Consider the following 18,162-nt stretch of genomic DNA (forward strand, 5'->3'; position numbering starts at 1 on the left):
CACACACACACACACACACACACACACACACACACACACACACAAATTAAGAAAAGTTTACCTTTTGCGTTTCATTTTGGTCGTTCCATTTTAAGGTGTGTATTTGATGTAGCACATTGTACTCAAGAGAAATGGCCAACTGTTACCTCACTAGACTATGCTGAGTACATGCAATGTTCGTACATTCGAAAGGTTAAAATAAAAAACAATCAAAACATGTTTGAAATGAAGTGAGGTGGCCCAATGAGTCTGCAAACATTTCAGGGGGTTTAAGATGATTTGTAAACTGTGAATATAATTGAAAACCTAATAAAGAGGATATCTGCCTTTTAAAAATAAAGGTTTGTTATTTTAACTACATGATTTGATTTTAGAGAGTTGGTGACGGAGCAGCAGCGAGTTCAGTCACACTGCAGATAGTTTCTCCTTCCTACTCTGAGCTCTGTGCCGTCCACAATGCAGCTGTATGTGGTTACATAAGTGCATTAGAACGGCCTCACATGTGGCATTACCAGGCAACCTCATCTGTGGCGCTGGTTCAGAGGTACAGTCGAGTACACAGGGTCACTTCCAATCATTTTAAGGGGCAAACAGAGGACTTGGACTAAGTGATGTGAACTGTAGATTATTTTTTTTAAATGCAGTTAACACTCTACTCTTTCATTACTAAAAACCCTTCAAGCAAGCATGAGTTCACTGAGGTGATGCATCCTGTAAATTAAGACAAAATTATGTATTTTAGGGGCTGCAGCATGGACATTTTATCTGTGACGCCAGTATATGTATGTGTGCAGACGTCTGTGTTGTATCATCTAATGAGTTGGGACACATTCGGCTGCAACACAGGGACATAAAAAGACTCATGACCGATGAGCAGCTAAGGTCACAGTACCCCTGAAGGCAGCCTGAGACTCTTTGGCTCCATACAGGTGTGTATGTTTGTCACTGTATTATGTTGATACTTTGAAAGATAAGACTAATGTGATTTGTATCATACATTTATAATAAGTCATGATACTGTTTATTTCAATTCTTACCAAAGACTCCCAAGACAACTGAAAATTGGAGATCATATTGTAGCAAAAGCAACTCATATCGTTTCAAATATTCTTTCACTAATGAACACATTTTATTTATCTAGGTTCACATTTGTGTCTTTGAGCGAAATATTTCAACAACTGTTAGTTCATTTGGTACAGACATTCATATTCCCCGCAAGATAAAATGTAACTATAACAACAACTTAACCTTACTTTTAATCTGTCATCTTAATGTCAAAATTGTAATTGGTTTATGACCAAACGCCTGCAAAACTAATGGCATTCCCATCAGTGTCAGCTGTACTTGGTGTACTCAGAGCACTACTGTGACTAAGAACAGTAGAGCTGCTAGCAAGGCTGTAGATCCCCGTGTGGCTAATGTTAATGTATATTGTCTGAATAAAACAGAGGAAAATGGTAAGGAACGAGTTGACAGAGTTTGATTAATACCTAACAATATATATATTCATTTTTTTGTACTTGTGATTAGCATAATTTTAACTTCTGACTGCTTTCAATATTTCTCTTTATGTCTGTACTTTTATATACCGCATGTAAAATAAGCATCAAATAATGTCAACTGTGTCTTTATGTCTGTTCTCTTCCTCGGGGTCACTTTGCTATTTAGCATTACTCTTTAGACGAGCATGTCTCTGAGCAGTGTCAGTGAGTGTGTGTCATGGGGGAAATGTTTCACTGCGACACAAATCTGACACATGGTGATGCCTCTATTCAATGCCATTAGTTTCCAAATGTCAGCTCCATTCATTCTGATGGTTTTTATGCAGCTGGCATTGTTTGTTATGCAAAGTTACAACAGCAGAGCTTTTTTACGAGCCAAACTACGCAGATGCAGATTTGGCAGTTGATTAAACACAATTTCCAGTCATAAACAAATTAAACGGTATGATACAGTTTGTGCGTGTGAGCAGAGAATGAAACAGTAAACCGGAATGTGACACTGAGCGGTGGCCTGATGCCAGCACACATCAGTCCTCCTCCCACAGGGGTCAGAGCGCTGCATCATCTGCAGCCAGCGACCTCGCCTCCACAAAACACTCATAATTCTCTGAAATCCCTTGTCTGTTCAATCAGATCAGAGTCTGAAGTAATGGCCCGGAGATGCACTCCACAGCCTGTAACGCTCTGTCCCCAACATGCTGGAGCATATGCTGCTGGGTGAACAGTCCTATTCAGAGGAATACATCGTCAGCATGGCTGGCTACAGCAAACACCTAACCCTGTGTGTTTGCGCTACACGCTTCACATTAAGATGTGCAGGACTGCTTAAAGAAACACTACTCAGATTACAAAATGTCAGTAAAAAATGTGATGCAAGATACAAAAGCCTATATTCTTACTGTCACTGGTGAAATATAAATAGGTTAGAATTGAGGTCTAACTATTATTTCCAGGTCAAGAATAACTTTCAAGCTCAATTTAAAAATAAGTGACAAATTGAACGAAGATCATTTGTGTCAAATTCAGTCAGTCAAAGATTTATTTTTTTTTTTTTTTTTTTTTTTTAAATCAGTCGGCAACCTCCGGTTCTGATGCGTGAAGCCAAAGCAGAAGTGTCTTAAAACTTGCATTCTCTCTGCTGGCCGGCAGTGAGCAACTCCTCCGGTTGCAAAAAGAAGTTTGGTTGTATGAAAGTCTGTGAGAAAATGACCCTATTTCTCACGTGATTTATCACCTCAGTGAACATGGTAAACATGAGATTATGGTCTCAATCGCTAGTTTCAAGTCTTATTCAATACGGCTTTGAATCGTAAAAACAGTAATCCACAAACCAATTGGTGACGCCCCGATGACGACGTCCTCTTCTCATATACATGTCTATGGTATTTACAGAGTTTAGCTAGCTAACAGTTGTCTATCCTGCAAACACAATATTAGCATTCATTTTTGAGTTGTGCTTCTGGCCACCTGACGAATGTAAGTCCAATATTTACTCCCCTTTTAGCTTTGTTTGGCTCTCCATCAAATCTGTCCCTTTAGCCGGTAAACACAGTGGAGCATTTAGCAGCTAGTCACTAACTGAGCAGGTCGTGTCCAGTGGGTTTTTAGAGCTTCGTTGCTGTAAACTGCCTGTTGCGGCTAAAAACGGTGAAATAAGAGCGTTGAAAGTAAACTACAGCAATAAGGTCACAAAACAAAAAGACAAAAGCAAAAATGCTCCGTAGAGCTGAGGTGCAAACTTTCACATTACAGTCATTTGATCCAAATTCTTGATTGGTGCAGCTTTACAAGAAATAAGACATTGAGTTTTGACAGGCACCATAGGCCCAAATTATACACGGTATCACAAAATGTGTCACATAAGATATGTTCAGTCATATCACCAAGTTAACAGAAACAAGTTCTTTCACAACACTAATAAACAGAGGGGTTTACCAGTAAGCTCTGAAAGCGCGCCGTGCTCCGCCAAGTGCTTCCTGTAAAGAGTCTTCAGCACTTTGGCGCTGCCAAACCTCTTGAAGCGCGTCTTCACATTAGTGTAGAACCACTCCAGTGACTGTGTCTTCAACAACCTGAGAGAGACACACACACAGACATCAGGTTAAAAAATATATATAACCTGTACGTATATCTAACAAGTGTCAAACGCCGCAGACTTTGTTGTATTGGTGATATTATATGCTGATGATACATTTCTGGGTATAAAACCGCTGTAGCTTTCCAATTCACTTCCAACGAGAAACTGCAGGAATATCACCTTAGAGACCAAATTAGTTTATGGATTAAAAAAAGCAGTGAGAAACAAAGCAGGATATGTGGCATGAAAGCTTTTGCTGGAAGAATTTATTTGTTCTATGACTTCTGTATGTCTCTCTCACACACACACTAACAAATTACACCGCTTTCTCCTAAATATTGCGCTATATACTACTAATGTACAACATCAAATATGTCTATAAAAACGCAACATTACGTTTCTAAATAATTGATGTCAGTTCTAAAAGATCTGGTAAATAGTATACATAGTTCATTGCGACTGCTTTTAAATTGGTTTTATTTTATTTTTAAGCTTTGTTTACGCATCCTAACTGGAATCTCTACTCTCTGCTAACCTCTACTCTTTCATTGCATTTTAACTGGATATTCTGTAAACTCTTGTAAGGTTTGACAGATGTCTTAGTCCGTTTAAGTTGTTTTTATTTATTATTGTAACAAAGTTTTCGTAAACCAAAAGAAACACTCAGTACACATCTTCCAACTCACGTTCGTGCACTGAGTAAACCACACGAGAATCCATAAAACATCTGGGCTGTATCACCAAACTCTGACATGACACGACACAGCAATACAGAAATACAGCCAACCATTCGAAACCTGAACCTCTGTATGGTGCATCAAAGTCCTTCTGTAACATGACGCTAAGAAGCTGCATTCAACACAAAAAAAAGACAATTTTAATAAAAGAAAAGGAGAAGATTGTCGTTGCACATACATCGTTTGTTGCCTCACATCTTCCAACACCAGCGACTAGTGAGTCCAAATACTGAGTCCGAATATTTCAGCCAGAGGAAGACTTGATCCTGTTCTGTATCTTAGTGACTATGTAATAAACACAAAATCCATGTCTCCAGCGGTGCAGTAAGAGCTTAATAACCTTTGACGTCACCGTCAGCCTCTCATCACTTAACTCAGCCTCATGGACTTGACACACACACACACACACACACACACCATCGTAATCATGACTACAACCACTCAACCCTTACCTGCTCTTCTGGCAGGCAGAGCAGAGCCAGGCTTTGTCCCGCTTGTTGTAGACCCGGCAGGCCTTGCAGACGTTGTAGTGGCAGTCGTGGCACTGGCGCTTGGGGTTGAGCAGGAAGGTAAAGGGCGAGCAGCAGCGGATGCAACAGCGCTGGTTGAAGCAACTCCGCCGTGACAGCAGGAGGCAGCGACTGCCCTCCTCGTCGAGCTCCTGCTTCAGTTCACTGGGGAGGAGGAGGGGGGAGAGAGGGGAAGGTTAGAGGGAGGACGATCGTGAAACCAGGAATGTGTGTGAGAGAGTTATCCTCAATCGGGGGAGGGGGGGGGGAGAAGGACAGAATATTTATGATATTAGTTCCTCTCTGTGGGTTTATTGAGTCAAATAGGATGATTATGAAAATGGACATGAAGTACATACAAACACAGTCAGTCACACTGATCCTTTGCCTCCCTTTAATGAAAAAAGAAATTAAAGTGGTTTCACAAAGTATCATTTTATTCATGTTCTAGTCATTTAAAAGAAAAATAAGCAGCAATATCTCCCTTAATGTACATTATTCATTCTAGAGTGGTGAAACACCGGCAGAGCTCTTTTTAAAAGTGAAATTCTCATTCATAAATGTCTTGATTGAATATTTAAACGTCGCCTGCTGTGCTCAAGTAAAGGTAAACGCAGGAGGGTATGCTCAATAATACATCAGCGCGTTCTCCTCGACAGCAGCAGTAGCTTTTCTGCCGATATGTAGAGTACCATAAACATTTATTATAGCTCGAGGTCCATTTAGTGGCTGATCTGAAGCTTTCCATCATATGACATATGACTGTTTGCCCAGTTGTTATGCAATTAAAGATGCTTAAATATAATTTCCTTGAGCACGTTAGGGACTTCTCTTCCATGGTTTAAAAGTTGACCTTCACCGTCAGAAATGTTGGGAGTGTTTTTGACCTATTCTGTTTTGGGAAACGTTATTAAAGTGCTTCAACAAAATACTATGGTATAAGGTCGCTAAGACGTCTGTTCTTTTATTTTACTAATCGCTATTTTAAATCAGTATTTAAACACTGTGGTATTACTTATTTTACTTAAGTAAATTATCTGAGCACTTCTACCACCACTGGACTTGCACGATGCAACATGTGAAACAGGCTAAAGATGATGGAATACGACGTTACAGTAGGAAAACAAGATGGGCGAATGCAGACGAGACAAATGGAAACTGGTGGAAGTAGTGGAAGATGGTAAGTGTCACAAAAAATCCATTATTTTCACATCAGGTCAGCAGGAGCATCAGCCATTACGGAATCATTCATAGATGCATCATTACGGCGAGTCTGACAACACGGGCACAGAGAAACAAAATCAGCCACTGTAGGTTTTAAAGTTAATTTCATTTCAGTTTTAAATGACTATAATTCAAAATGTAAAGCAAAAAATAAATTCCTCATGACCCTGTCACTGTGCTTTTGTATAGACTGTATTAACTGGTTATTTTAAAGTGAATGGTTGAGTGCTGCATGTCGGTTATGGAAAAAAAAGAAGCTGGAAAAAGTAGACAATATGTCAAAAGGCAGGGCAATAATTCATTATGATAATTTATCATCTTTCAATGGAATCTAAATCATATATCACAGGCTTACTCAAAGCGGCTGTAATACATCTGATAATAAAAAGGGTAAATCTGAAAATATTAGAGAATGAGAATCTGACAAAATAACTATTAGGGCTGCAACTAACTCATTTTGATTATTAATTTACCTGCTGATTTATCAATCAAGTTATTTGTTTATCAGTTATCCATAAAATGTCAGAAAGTAGTCCCAATTTCCTAAAGCCCAAGTCAACGTCTTCAAATGACTTGTTTTGTACTAAAAGAGGTCTAAATTTTATTTCTAAAACCAGAAATAAAAAAAGATTTTGACATATTTGCTTGGTGACGTGATCAGAACAATTGATCGGTTATCAAAATTGTTAACCAATCGATTAATCTTAAAAATGCTTGAATGAAATCCAATAAAACTGAAAACATAACGGGTAATAATGAGGTTGGATTATTGGTCTGTTTTTATTCATAAGGGTTTAATTATGGAACAATGCCAACATAAATGTAATAATGTGTAACTCAGTTTTGGTTTTCAAAACAACGGTTGCCATTTGTGAGGGTTAGCATGAATGATTATTTTATTTCCCCGGGGGGGGGGAGCTTAAATTAATAAGACTGTAGAATGGGCATATGTAAGTAGTATGCTTCTGCCTGTGCCTTTTCAGTAATATTGTTTACGAGATTGTATATCGTACAGTATATATTTATTGTATTTTATGTGAATACAATGAGTAGTTTAACAACACTACAAAAAAAAAAAAATGTATCTGCGTACAAATAACTGAATATAAGCTTACTGCTGCGGTGGTCATTTTGAACTTCCAGAGAGTACTCAGCATATTAATTGATGAGTACTGTAGGTAAACAATTGCAGAGGATTAAGGAAACAGATTAAACCACATCATTTATTTTCTGAATTTAACTGATGCTTTCACCTTCCTGTAACACAACTTCACTTCCTCTCTCAAATCAGACAGGATTAACATCCACGCTGAGGCTCAGCATGCGTGTGTGGCTGATGGCGCTACAGAGATACGCATGCCAACAATCCCTAAATCGTCAGGTGCAGTGAGGCTCTGGTGGCTTTTTTCCTGAGAACTTGTTATTCTGCTGTAAGACCTTAATAAGATACACACAGTCTGACGTTTGTGCCACATCAAGATCGTCACATTTATACCCAATTCATATTGACGACAATGCCAGTCTGCTGCTGAATAGATATGTCTTGAATCTAACAAATTGTTTTCAGGAATATCATAAAGCCTATACACTCAATTGTTTATTAGTACACATATAGCTGAAACTAATGCAGTATAATACAACAATAAATTGTAGTTATGATCATGTTTAGTTTTAGTTTCAGACATCTTGATTCTATAGATTGTGCTGTTAAATTGTGTTATACTAAGTAGACAATAAAAGACTACAATTAAAAAAGTAAAAGAGTAAAGAGTAAGAACAGAAACGTTTTAATGCTACATGTATGTTTGTGAGAGTCGTGTTGTCTTTCACAATAAAGTTTTTCTGATAACAGACCAGCACCAGATTCTAATTTGTAATGAATAAACACAAATATTCTTAAATTCACATAATACAGTTTGACAGAACCAAATCAACAAAAATGTCCAAAATGGACATTAAGTAGAATGAACACCTCTCTGAAACAGTTCAACAACAATTCATTATCACCTTCATGCAGGTAGAAATGATTGCAGGACTGTGGTATTAGGTCGCACTAGTTTTAACTCTGGAACTAAAGACTGGCAGCTGTGTGCATCTCAGTTGGTTTACCAGAAACTGGATACAAGAAGTGTGTGAAGGGGAATTTATGTAAATACATGCATATGCATTTGTGTAACAACAAGCTTTGCCTAATGTCACAGATTATAAGAACAAAGTATAGTTGTTTTTTCACAATTTTAAAACAGGATTATAATAGATTACTGTGAATAGAGATTATAATACATGTACACACACACTAAGTAGGTGTGATTAAAATCATTCATTACTTATAATAACCCACATTAAAAATGTTCACTGTGGAGATTAAAAGCCTTTTCTCTGCTCAACACTCCCTCTGCAGGCTGGTCGATGAATCTCATCCTAAACTAGAAAGTACTATTATCTGCAGTAGTTAAACTGTGGCAACAACCTAGAAAACAAGGCACATTAATATCAGTTCATTAACAAATGGAGCGCGTGATATTTCAGTTAGTATTGTCAGACACTTTTACAAGATTATGTCCACTGAATTAGATGAGCTCAGTCAACAGTGACACTTTCTCTCTGCATGAGAAGAAGGGAGGGTGAACAATTGAACACTGGATTGATCACGCATCTGTATTCCCCTCTAATCTTCAACTCCCCCGTCTATCACGCGTCGCTATTTGACATTCACAGAGGCTCCGGGATTTCATCTCAGAGGGTTGTCAGTAAAAGAAATTGAAAAGCAGGATGCATGAAGTCGAAGTCCACTTTACGACTAGACAAGAGGGATTCACCCCTTAGATATCTGAAAATGGTACAAGATGTCATGTTTCAATGTACTTCTGCTGAAGAGGAGATGTGGTGTGAATGTGTTTGACATCATTTAGCAAGTTAAATATAAAATAGGTGTTCTTGGCTTTTTCACAAATAAAAGAAAATAATAATGTATAAATACGTCCTCTTTTAAGCTAAATGTCAGCACAAGTCTAGTCATCTAGCACAGTAAACAACAAGATTAGCTATAAGTAGGCACCTTAATTGCTCGACACACTTTTAGTAAGAGGAAGTAGAAAGCTCACCACTTAATGGCTTTGGATAACGTCAAACCTCGCAGGTACAAGAGTAACTAACTCGTTTAGAGCTAGAGTTACACAGTTGAAGAGATTAACTAAAATACTGTTATCATGTACAATTAACGAGGTACTCCATTTCAGGGGCAAATATTTTACTTTTTATGCCACTATTTCTTTTGACAAGTGTAGCTCAAGATGTCACAATAATAAAATACACAGGAAGAGCTTATAAAATGTAAACACTATCTGGTTGGGGGCCCTGGATACAATTCAGATGTCTGTGAGTTCCACTAAAGAGACATGATCCCTCAAGATGGTTTGATTCAAAATATTAACATAAATGCATCCCAAATGTATCTTGTGACCTTGACAAATCTACTTAAGTTAAAGTTAAAGATCTAAAGTTAGAGTTAAAGATACATTAGCTTGAGTTTGACCATCTGCAACAGTAAAATGCTTGAGGTCAAACCTGTTGAATGCCGTTTTTAAATCCGTATCGTTTGTTGACTAACATACATTCTCTTTTCTCTCTGTCTTTTTTTTGCATATCGTTTCATAGTATTGGATCATTACTGCCACCTGCAGGTCAGTGTGTGTGTGTGTGTGTGACCACTGTGACATCACTGTGTGCATGCATGAGCATCCTTGTGGGCGTGCAAAACAGGGGCTCACTTAAAGAAAAACAGCTCCATGGCACTACTAAATATCTAAAACTCCACAGAACTACTAAAAGTATTACTTTAACACAGAATTTATCAGCATTGTTGAGAGCATCCGTCACTACAACAAATGTCACCTTATATGAACTTGCACTGTATGCAATTTGTACATATGGCGGAATTCAGTGTTGGATATCTTGAGGAAATTACAGCCATTAAGTTCATCTTGCATGAGTGGTCCAATTTGTTATTGTTTGATTGGGTTCCCTGATGGCTGAGAGCCTTTTTGATACGCAGAAGAACAATATTATGTAAGCATAATGAAGTACAAGGAGCAAGTAACAGAGTCACGAGAAAATGACATTACCATGTTATTCATAACCTCTGACGAGTAGACAATCATTTACCACTATGCACCCCTCTCTCTTTATCTCTCTTAGGTCAAAATAAACCCGAGGTGCAGATCAAACCCATCCAATTGGCATATTATTCTGTCTTTGTGTTCATACATGTTGTGATTGGGCTCTGAAGGTTAGAGGTTTTGAAGAAGCCAGTCTGAGTACAACAGGAAAGGGCAGTCACTTCCTGTCCAGAAAGACAGGATGTGAAACACCCGCCGAGGTCTAAAAATGCCTCGAATGTACACTGAGCTCCACACAATGTGAATGTATACTGCTTTTACAATATATTAGATTTTGTTATAATGGATATCAAGTATCTCTTGACTCACAAAAAAAGTTACTTGAGTTTATCTAAAACCTCCTGATGCTCTGCGGTTGTAATCATTGACAAAAGGATTGCGCAAAATGATAAACTTAGAGGATTATCACTTGAATCTGTAGCTCCTCTCAGCTTCATGGATTAGTGTTTGTGTCACCGGATGAATGCAAATCAAACACTCCTGAAGGAGATATCTGTCTCTTTAGCTGCTACAGGCTCATTAACTGTGTCTCTCTGTTGTTTGGTGCTGAGCAGGTAGAGTACAATTGGTTTTTAGGGATTTTTTTCTCTGAAACCAGCTGCGGCTGATAACCACGCCCGAAGACTTTAAAGTTGAGGACAGTAAAACCGAAACCATGAAGCTAACATACGTTGAAATGCTTTATAAAGTCGAGGGGAGCAGCAGAGTCGGGTGATAATCCTCTGTGTGTTCATAACTAATGTAAAAGCAACTCACATTTCATTTCAAATCTTATTAGAGCAGCTTTAAACAAGATCAAAGTGTCTTTGTTAGACTGCGTTATATGTAAAGTTTTTATGTAGTTTCTAGAAACAGCGGTGAAATATAACTATGTACATTTACTCAAGAAATTGGTATTATTTTTATAAGTTTGAATGCAGGACTTTTACTTGTAACAGAGTATTTCAACACTGTGGTATTGCTACTTCGGTGAAAGTCCTGAATACTTCCTCCACCACTGACCTAAAGTAGTAAATATACACTTGCAGGTTTATGTGTTAGAAGTCAGCGTGTAGGTCAGAACTAACCTGAGACGCTGCTCCTCCTTCTTGCGCAGCCTCATGTCCCTCTGCACCACCTGCAGCACATGCTCCGCCTCGTTGTCTGTCAGCCCCGACAGATCCAACTTCCTGCCCATCGCTGACACTCTTCAGGCTGTCACTCAACCCCTCTGATCAATCAGCTCGTTGTTATCATCTAAAGAAGAGAATATGAATCAAAAAAAAAATAAAAAAACAGCAATCAGAGCAGAATATGACAGTGAAATGAGGTATTGGTTGACAAATGTACGATGTAATGTTTATAAAATAATAGGAAGTCGGTATTATGAAATATAGTTCAACTGCAGCATCTAAATCAAGCTTAAAGTGGATTCAACATCTCTCAGAAACAGTTTTAACAAATGTTGAACATGATCAACTTCATGAAAGTAGGATTAACTGTTGTATTAGACTATTAGTTATAGCTACGTGTACCTAATAAACTAGCAACTTTGTCTACACCACTAATGAATTTAGACCTTCAAAAATGTCATTTGACTACATAGGAATATTGCAGAATAATTAAACATTAAATGATAGCGTTTATATTTTAAAAAAGCACTAAACTTGATTTGTCAACGAGACCATAAGGTGAAATATTGTCATAATTGTAGTAAAGTGTCCTTTCAGAGTCCTACTGACTAATTAGAAAGCTTCCCGCATGTCTACTGTGTTACAGTGAATCAAAGTAAACATGCATAAACTGTTTTAAATGTATTGTATGCATGTATCCCGGCACCTCCTACGCATGTTAAACCTCCTGGTTTATATAATAGAGCACAGACCGGAGTCCATAAGCACTTAAAACTCATTTTGAGGTCCTACAAGCCACTTAATCAAGTAAATCAGGGGTATTAACACCGAGCAGGAGTTGGGATTTTCTGCATTAGCATTCCTGAGGAGGAAAATCTCTCGGTCGGACAAGTTGAGGCCAATGTTTTTATGATGGAAGCCGACATGACAGCAGGTCTGCAGTGAATCCCTGTGGATGTGGAGAGCAGCTGCAGAGGAGAGCTGTTTAAGATTGAACAAAACACTCCAGTAAAAGCAATACTGTTTATCTTAATATTAACAGTCACAACCATGAGTACTTTTGCACTTTCAATGCATTAGATCTTGAGAATTATATTGCTGGGATTTAAACAAATAGCAAAGTATTCAAACTGGAATAAATGACAGAAATAAAGGTGACTTTTCCTCATGAGTGGTCACAGACACACAATATCCTGGTGATGATAATGATTTTGGTGCAAGCTGCAACAAACAGTATATGTCATTAAAAAAAAAAAAAAGGTTTTGCGCATTGTATTTTACATCTTTCTCTGACAAGATTTTCACAAAAATCATAACTCACCGATCTCTCCGTCTGTCTCCGGCTGGGTGAAACCGACCACCGGTGCACCTTCACGGACACAAAAAAATGGGTGGAAAAAACACGACAGCAATTAGTCTACTCCCGTAAGGAGTCTTCAAGACGCTCTTTTTACGATCTTTCCTGGTTCTTTGGTTGAGGTCTGATTCGTGCAGCCTGTCCCGGTTTCTGAGAGTAAATCAGGATAAAGCCTGATCCGGGTCTACTTCTAGTGTTTCTCTGCTGGGAACAAGGAATTAGGTGGCTGGGAAGTGATGACAGTTTGAGTAAACAAGTGAGAGGGGGGGGGAAGGATTACGGTTTAAAGACATATTGTTATAATGCGTACCGAGTATTTATCTTTTTGTAAATTTCTAAAGGAAAAAAAATGAACTTCTTGGACACATCTGTTTTAGGTGGGCGCAGCGCCAAAGAAATTCTAGCTGACACTTTATCACAATGCCTTCCATAAATATCTGTTAAAATGTGTAGTACAAGCAGACTCACAGGCCAAGTAGTTGACGATAAATTGATATCCTGTGTTGTGAAACAGACTAATTGCTGCAGAGCTACAAGCAGGTGGTGTCTGGAGGAAGCTGGAGTCTGATTGGGAAATGAGGAGCAGGTGTGCTGCTGGTCGGTTGTCGAGGAGCGCGTGACTGAAGACACTCAAGAAACACTGAGGCCAACTAGTGGACAGGTGGAGCATTACAGTCAGAAATGACAGGAGGGATGTTAGTGCTGTAAATAAAGAGGTGGAATGAATGAAACTAAAAGACGTAAACTTCATTTTTATTGTCACAAACATACAAGTACATGAAATGCATTCTCTGCATACTTTTGTAGTTTTGTATTGAAGGCTGAGCTGTAGTTCACAAACAGCATCCATGAGTGTCCCTCCAGTCCAGGTGGGAGAGAACAGTGTAGGACGTGGACGATGGCGTCCTCTGTGGCTCTGTTTTGGCTGTATACAAATTGCAGGGGGTCAAGGGCGAGTGGCAGCATGGGGCAGATGGATTTAACCAGCCTCTAAAAGTACTTGCTGGCTATGGGGGTGAGAGCAATTGGGCGCTGGCCACCTTTTGTTGTTTGGGAAGATGAAGCGTGGCGGTCGTCATACTCCTGTCCAAAACTTACTGTTCCAGCAGATTCACGCTGACACATTTCTGCACAGATTATTCAAAAGATGGTCAGAAATTTGACCAAAGGGGCATTTCCAATGCTGGAAAAAATGGCTTGATTTAAGACAGTACAGAGTTGTCAGATATCACTCATATTTCTAGTGAATTAAATGAAAGTTATTATTGATTTCAAAACATGTGTGTGTGTGTGTGTGTGTGTGTGTGTGTGTGTGTGTGTGTGTGTGCGTGCGTGCGTGCGTGCGTGCGTGTGTGTGTGTGTGTTCGTGGCATTTCTTAATTTCAGTGGTACTTAATTATTGTACAATAAAAGCAGTTGTTGGTGCAAATGTCCTCAATTCCAATGACCCTAACATATGATTAAATCAATACATACAAAGACAACACATTTTACATTGAACAACAGTCATGTAAATAATGTTATTACAAATGATTACAGAATCTCTCATTTAGCTCTTGTGCTATCCAAGTATGCTGATATTTAGAGTCACAAACACCCTAACATGGGCATATAAAACCTAAACTATCATAGATACAACCAACAATGAAGTTTGTGACCTCAACCACAAAAGTTATGTAATTATGTCGGCTAATGTTATTTCTCTATAAACCTGCTGGCATGTTTTTTCGATGATATAATTAGGAGATGTCCAAGGAGGGACTGCAGGGGAAGGAAGCAGATACATCAGTTAAACATACCAGAAGTCAATATTATGGTTAAATTAGTCTTGCAGTTAAAGAAATCATTTAAAATTGTGTATGTGCGTGTGGATGGGTTTTCTTATCTACACCCTCTTAACTGCTTTCCCTTTCTCCACATGAAAGTGGTCGGCTGGCAGTGAGTATATAAAGACCTGTGTGTATCAAACTCTTCAGTTCATTCGCCATGGGGACAGATGATCAACAGCCTCCTGGTCTGGTAAGCAGATCCACTGTAACAAGCTTCTCGCATTGTCAAAAGGTCCTTGATTGTCACAATTAAGGACCTAAATGGCAAACATGTTATATAACAATATTAATATCTTATACCAATGAAATACAAAAGTAACCTGTCGTCACTACGTTCGGATATTACACAATCAGATATTTTGGTCATTGAACATTCCACTGCTTAATATTTCAATTCAGTGTCAACATGTTTGTAACTTGTCAGATAGGTTAATGAACATTTTCCATCCATCCATCCATTTTCCTCCGCTTATCCGGGGTCGGGTCGCGGTGGCAGCAGGTCAAGCAGGCCGACCCAGACCTCCCTCTCACCGGCAACATGTTCCAGCTCATTCTGGCGGATCCCGAGGCGTTCCCAGGCCAGCTGGGAGATGTAATCCCTCCAGCGTGTTCTGGGTCTTCCCCGGGGTCTCTTCCCAGTTGGACGTGCCTGGAAAACCTCCAGTGGGAGGCGTCCAGGAGGCATCCTAATTAGATGCCCGAACCACCTCAGCTGACTCCTTTCGACGCGAAGGAGTAGCGGCTCTACTCCAAGCTCCCTCCTGATGACCGAGCTCCTTACCCTATCTCTAAGGCTGAGCCCGGCCACCCTACGGAGGAAACTCATTTCGGCCGCTTGTACCCGCGACCTCGTCCTTTCGGTCACGACCCAGAGTTCGTGACCATAGGTGAGGGCAGGAACGTAGACCGAGTGGTAAATTGAGAGCTTTGCCTTCCGGCTCAGCTCCCTCTTCACCAAGACGGTCCGGTGCAGCGCCTGCTTTACTGCTGCAGCCGCACCGATCCGTCTGTCGATCTCCCGCTCCATCTTACCCTCACTCGTGAACAAGACCCCGAGATACTTGAACTCCTTCGCTTGAGGTAGGCACTCCGTCCCCACCTGGAGGGAGCAATCCACCGGTTTCCGGCAGAGCACCATGGCCTCAGATTTGGAGGTGCTAACGCTCATCCCCGCCGCTTCACACTCAGCTGCAAACCGCCCCAGTGAATGCTGGAGGTCACGATCCGAGGAGGCTAACAGGACCACATCATCTGCAAACAGCAGAGAGGCGATCCCGAGACCCCCGAACCTGACGATCTCCACCCCCCGGCTGCGCCTAGATATCCTGTCCTTGAAAGTCACGGACAGGACCGGTGACAAAGGGCAGCCCTGGCGGAGGCCAACACCCACCGGGAACGTGTCTGACTTATTGCCGAGAATGCGGACACAGCTCCTACTGCAGCCGCACTGTTGTTCTCCAGTTGTTCTCCATACACTTACATTTAGCTGAAGCTTTACAAGTACACTGCTCTTCCCTGGTTTAGCCTCAGGTTTTATTGAAGTATATCATCATCTTAAAATAAATATGGACACTATTACCTGTTTTCCCAATGTCCTGCAATAATAGATAAGTTATTTCAATAAGTAATTTATAAAAAATACTTTGAGTGTACTTTATTTCCCAGTCCCTCTTAAACACAACTCAGCCCCTAACCTCTTCTTCCCAGTGAGGAGGCCAATCTATTGATGACCCCATGTAGCCTCGTAACTATGCGGGCTGTAATCTAAAGCATTATTCAAAGACTTTGAAAACGGAGACGTATTGGGAAACAGACGGAAGAGATATTCCAACTGTAGCTGGAGACCAGGAGCATGTGGGATATTGCCAGTAAGACCAAACTTGTATTTATTCCATTCCATCCTAAAATGACTGAATCTCCCAGAATCTGCATCTCAAAAAACACTTGCTAAAGATCATTGCTGTCCGAATTCAACCCTTTAATTCGCCATTATTGAAAAGGAAGAGCCCGTTGTGTCACTATAATAGCTCACTAATAACTGCCGGGTTGTTATTTGTTAATTCAGAAATATTCTTTGAACGAATCTGTCAGTGAAATGTATGAAATGTCCTTGTTACAGATTCATCTTCCTCCTACTCGTCCTCCTCCGAGGTAAGAGATTATTCGTCATGTTAACACAAAACTATATCCAACATGCTTGAAGACATAATATGAATTCAAATATTGAGGAATCTGTAATGTTTGAGTACCAAGGAGCATTTCATTAACTAACTACATTAGGCCACAGGTTAAGTAAAAACATTTGGGGAAGTCCACACTCCAACAACACCAGCCTACATTACCTGAGATAGAGTTACACTGTGATGCTCTTTGATGTTAGCTAAGTTGAACAGGGTTTTTTAAGAATGGTCTACAAGCACATGCTTCTTTATATATTCAATTATGAGTTCCCCACCTGTAAATACTTTGTTGCACAGTGAAACTCAGATAACGGCACAACCTGAAAACTAAACAAAAAAAGGACGCCTCACATCAGGACTTTTGTTGAAATATTTAAACCTAAATTGAATGGATATGGAGTTGTATTATCAGATGATTATGCTTCATAAAGCACAGTCACCTCTCTGTGTCGTCACGCGCACACCTGACCCACTCTAACAGCCAGTAGCTCACAGGACTCTGATTGGTCCGTCCTCTGGTTTACTGGACACAAACGCATTAGCTTACTAGAAGCCTGACAAGATGAATTTTCGTGTCATGTGATCTCACAATTCTTTGACAATTGGTTGGTTGAAGCCATTTTGTGATTAACTTGTCTTTCTTTTCTGTGTTTCTTTCTGTCTACAGACCAGAGGTAGGGTTCAGAAGGCAGAATGGGGACTTCACAGATTGGTGATTTGATTGATTGTTACTGATTTTGCATATTCAAGGATATTCTGGTGATCATGACACCGCTCCATCACATATGCACTGCTTTGATTTCATCGTCTGTTAAAACAAATAATACTGTTATTGGATTGCTTGTAAAAGCAAAGTTCATTGGTGTTTATAGTCAAATGCTATTGTTGCATAGAGTTAATAGTGATTGACAGATAATCCTTCACTGCTGTACTGAACACAGTGCTCACATCGTCACACATTGTATTTCATTACAAGTGTTATGTATTTCACAAAAATGTGTTCCTGATTAAAAACAATGAAAAGCAGAACCTTGTGTTTGAATTTGTCCCTTGTTTTCCCAGTTAAACCATCACAGGTTTAGGAAAAATATGTGGTTTTGATAAAAGGAATAACTTTACATTTTGGTAAATACACAAAAAAATGATTGACAATCAAGGACCTTACAGTGGATCTGCTAACCAGACCAGGAAGCTGTTGAGGATCTGTCCCCAGGGCGGCTGCATCAGCAGAAGTGAAGGCTGTGATGAGCAGGAAGACCTGCAGGACCAGCAGCACACTTTTCTCCATGGTGAATGAACTGAAGAGTTTGATACACACAGGTCTTTATATACTCACTGCCAGCCGACCACTTTCATGTGGAGAAAGGGAAAGCAGTTAAGAGGAACTGAAATTAAGAAATGCCAAGCGCACACACACACACACACACACACACACACACACACACACACACACACAC

The 18,162-nt window shown here is 39.7% G+C and overlaps 1 protein-coding gene across 3 annotated transcripts in view; it reads right to left on the bottom strand.

The window, feature by feature from the left end:
- The window catches only part of myripa (myosin VIIA and Rab interacting protein a), a 23,659-nt gene extending 10,451 nt beyond the window's left edge, over positions 1 to 13,208 (bottom strand). Inside the window, exons 1-5 of one of the 3 annotated variants that reach the window (XM_031865003.1) lie at positions 13,165 to 13,208; positions 12,661 to 12,708; positions 11,295 to 11,463; positions 4,769 to 4,990; positions 3,438 to 3,574 (exon numbers count right to left, since the gene is read on the bottom strand). In XM_031865003.1, the coding sequence (XP_031720863.1) occupies positions 3,438 to 3,574; positions 4,769 to 4,990; positions 11,295 to 11,404 (469 nt within the window). In that variant the 5' untranslated portion in view covers positions 11,405 to 11,463; positions 12,661 to 12,708; positions 13,165 to 13,208. Of the gene's footprint in view, positions 1 to 3,437; positions 3,575 to 4,768; positions 4,991 to 11,294; positions 11,464 to 12,660; positions 12,937 to 13,006; positions 13,096 to 13,164 lie in introns of those variants that run through there. The other 2 variants (XM_031865004.1, XM_031865005.1) reach the window with 2 other exon arrangements.
- Positions 13,209 to 18,162: the final 4,954 nt, after the last annotated feature.

Source organism: Anarrhichthys ocellatus, unplaced genomic scaffold (genome assembly GCF_004355925.1).
Source record: "Anarrhichthys ocellatus isolate YVR2014 unplaced genomic scaffold, GSC_Weel_1.0 scaffold32, whole genome shotgun sequence".
In the NCBI taxonomy this organism is placed as follows: Eukaryota; Metazoa; Chordata; class Actinopteri; order Perciformes; family Anarhichadidae; genus Anarrhichthys; species Anarrhichthys ocellatus.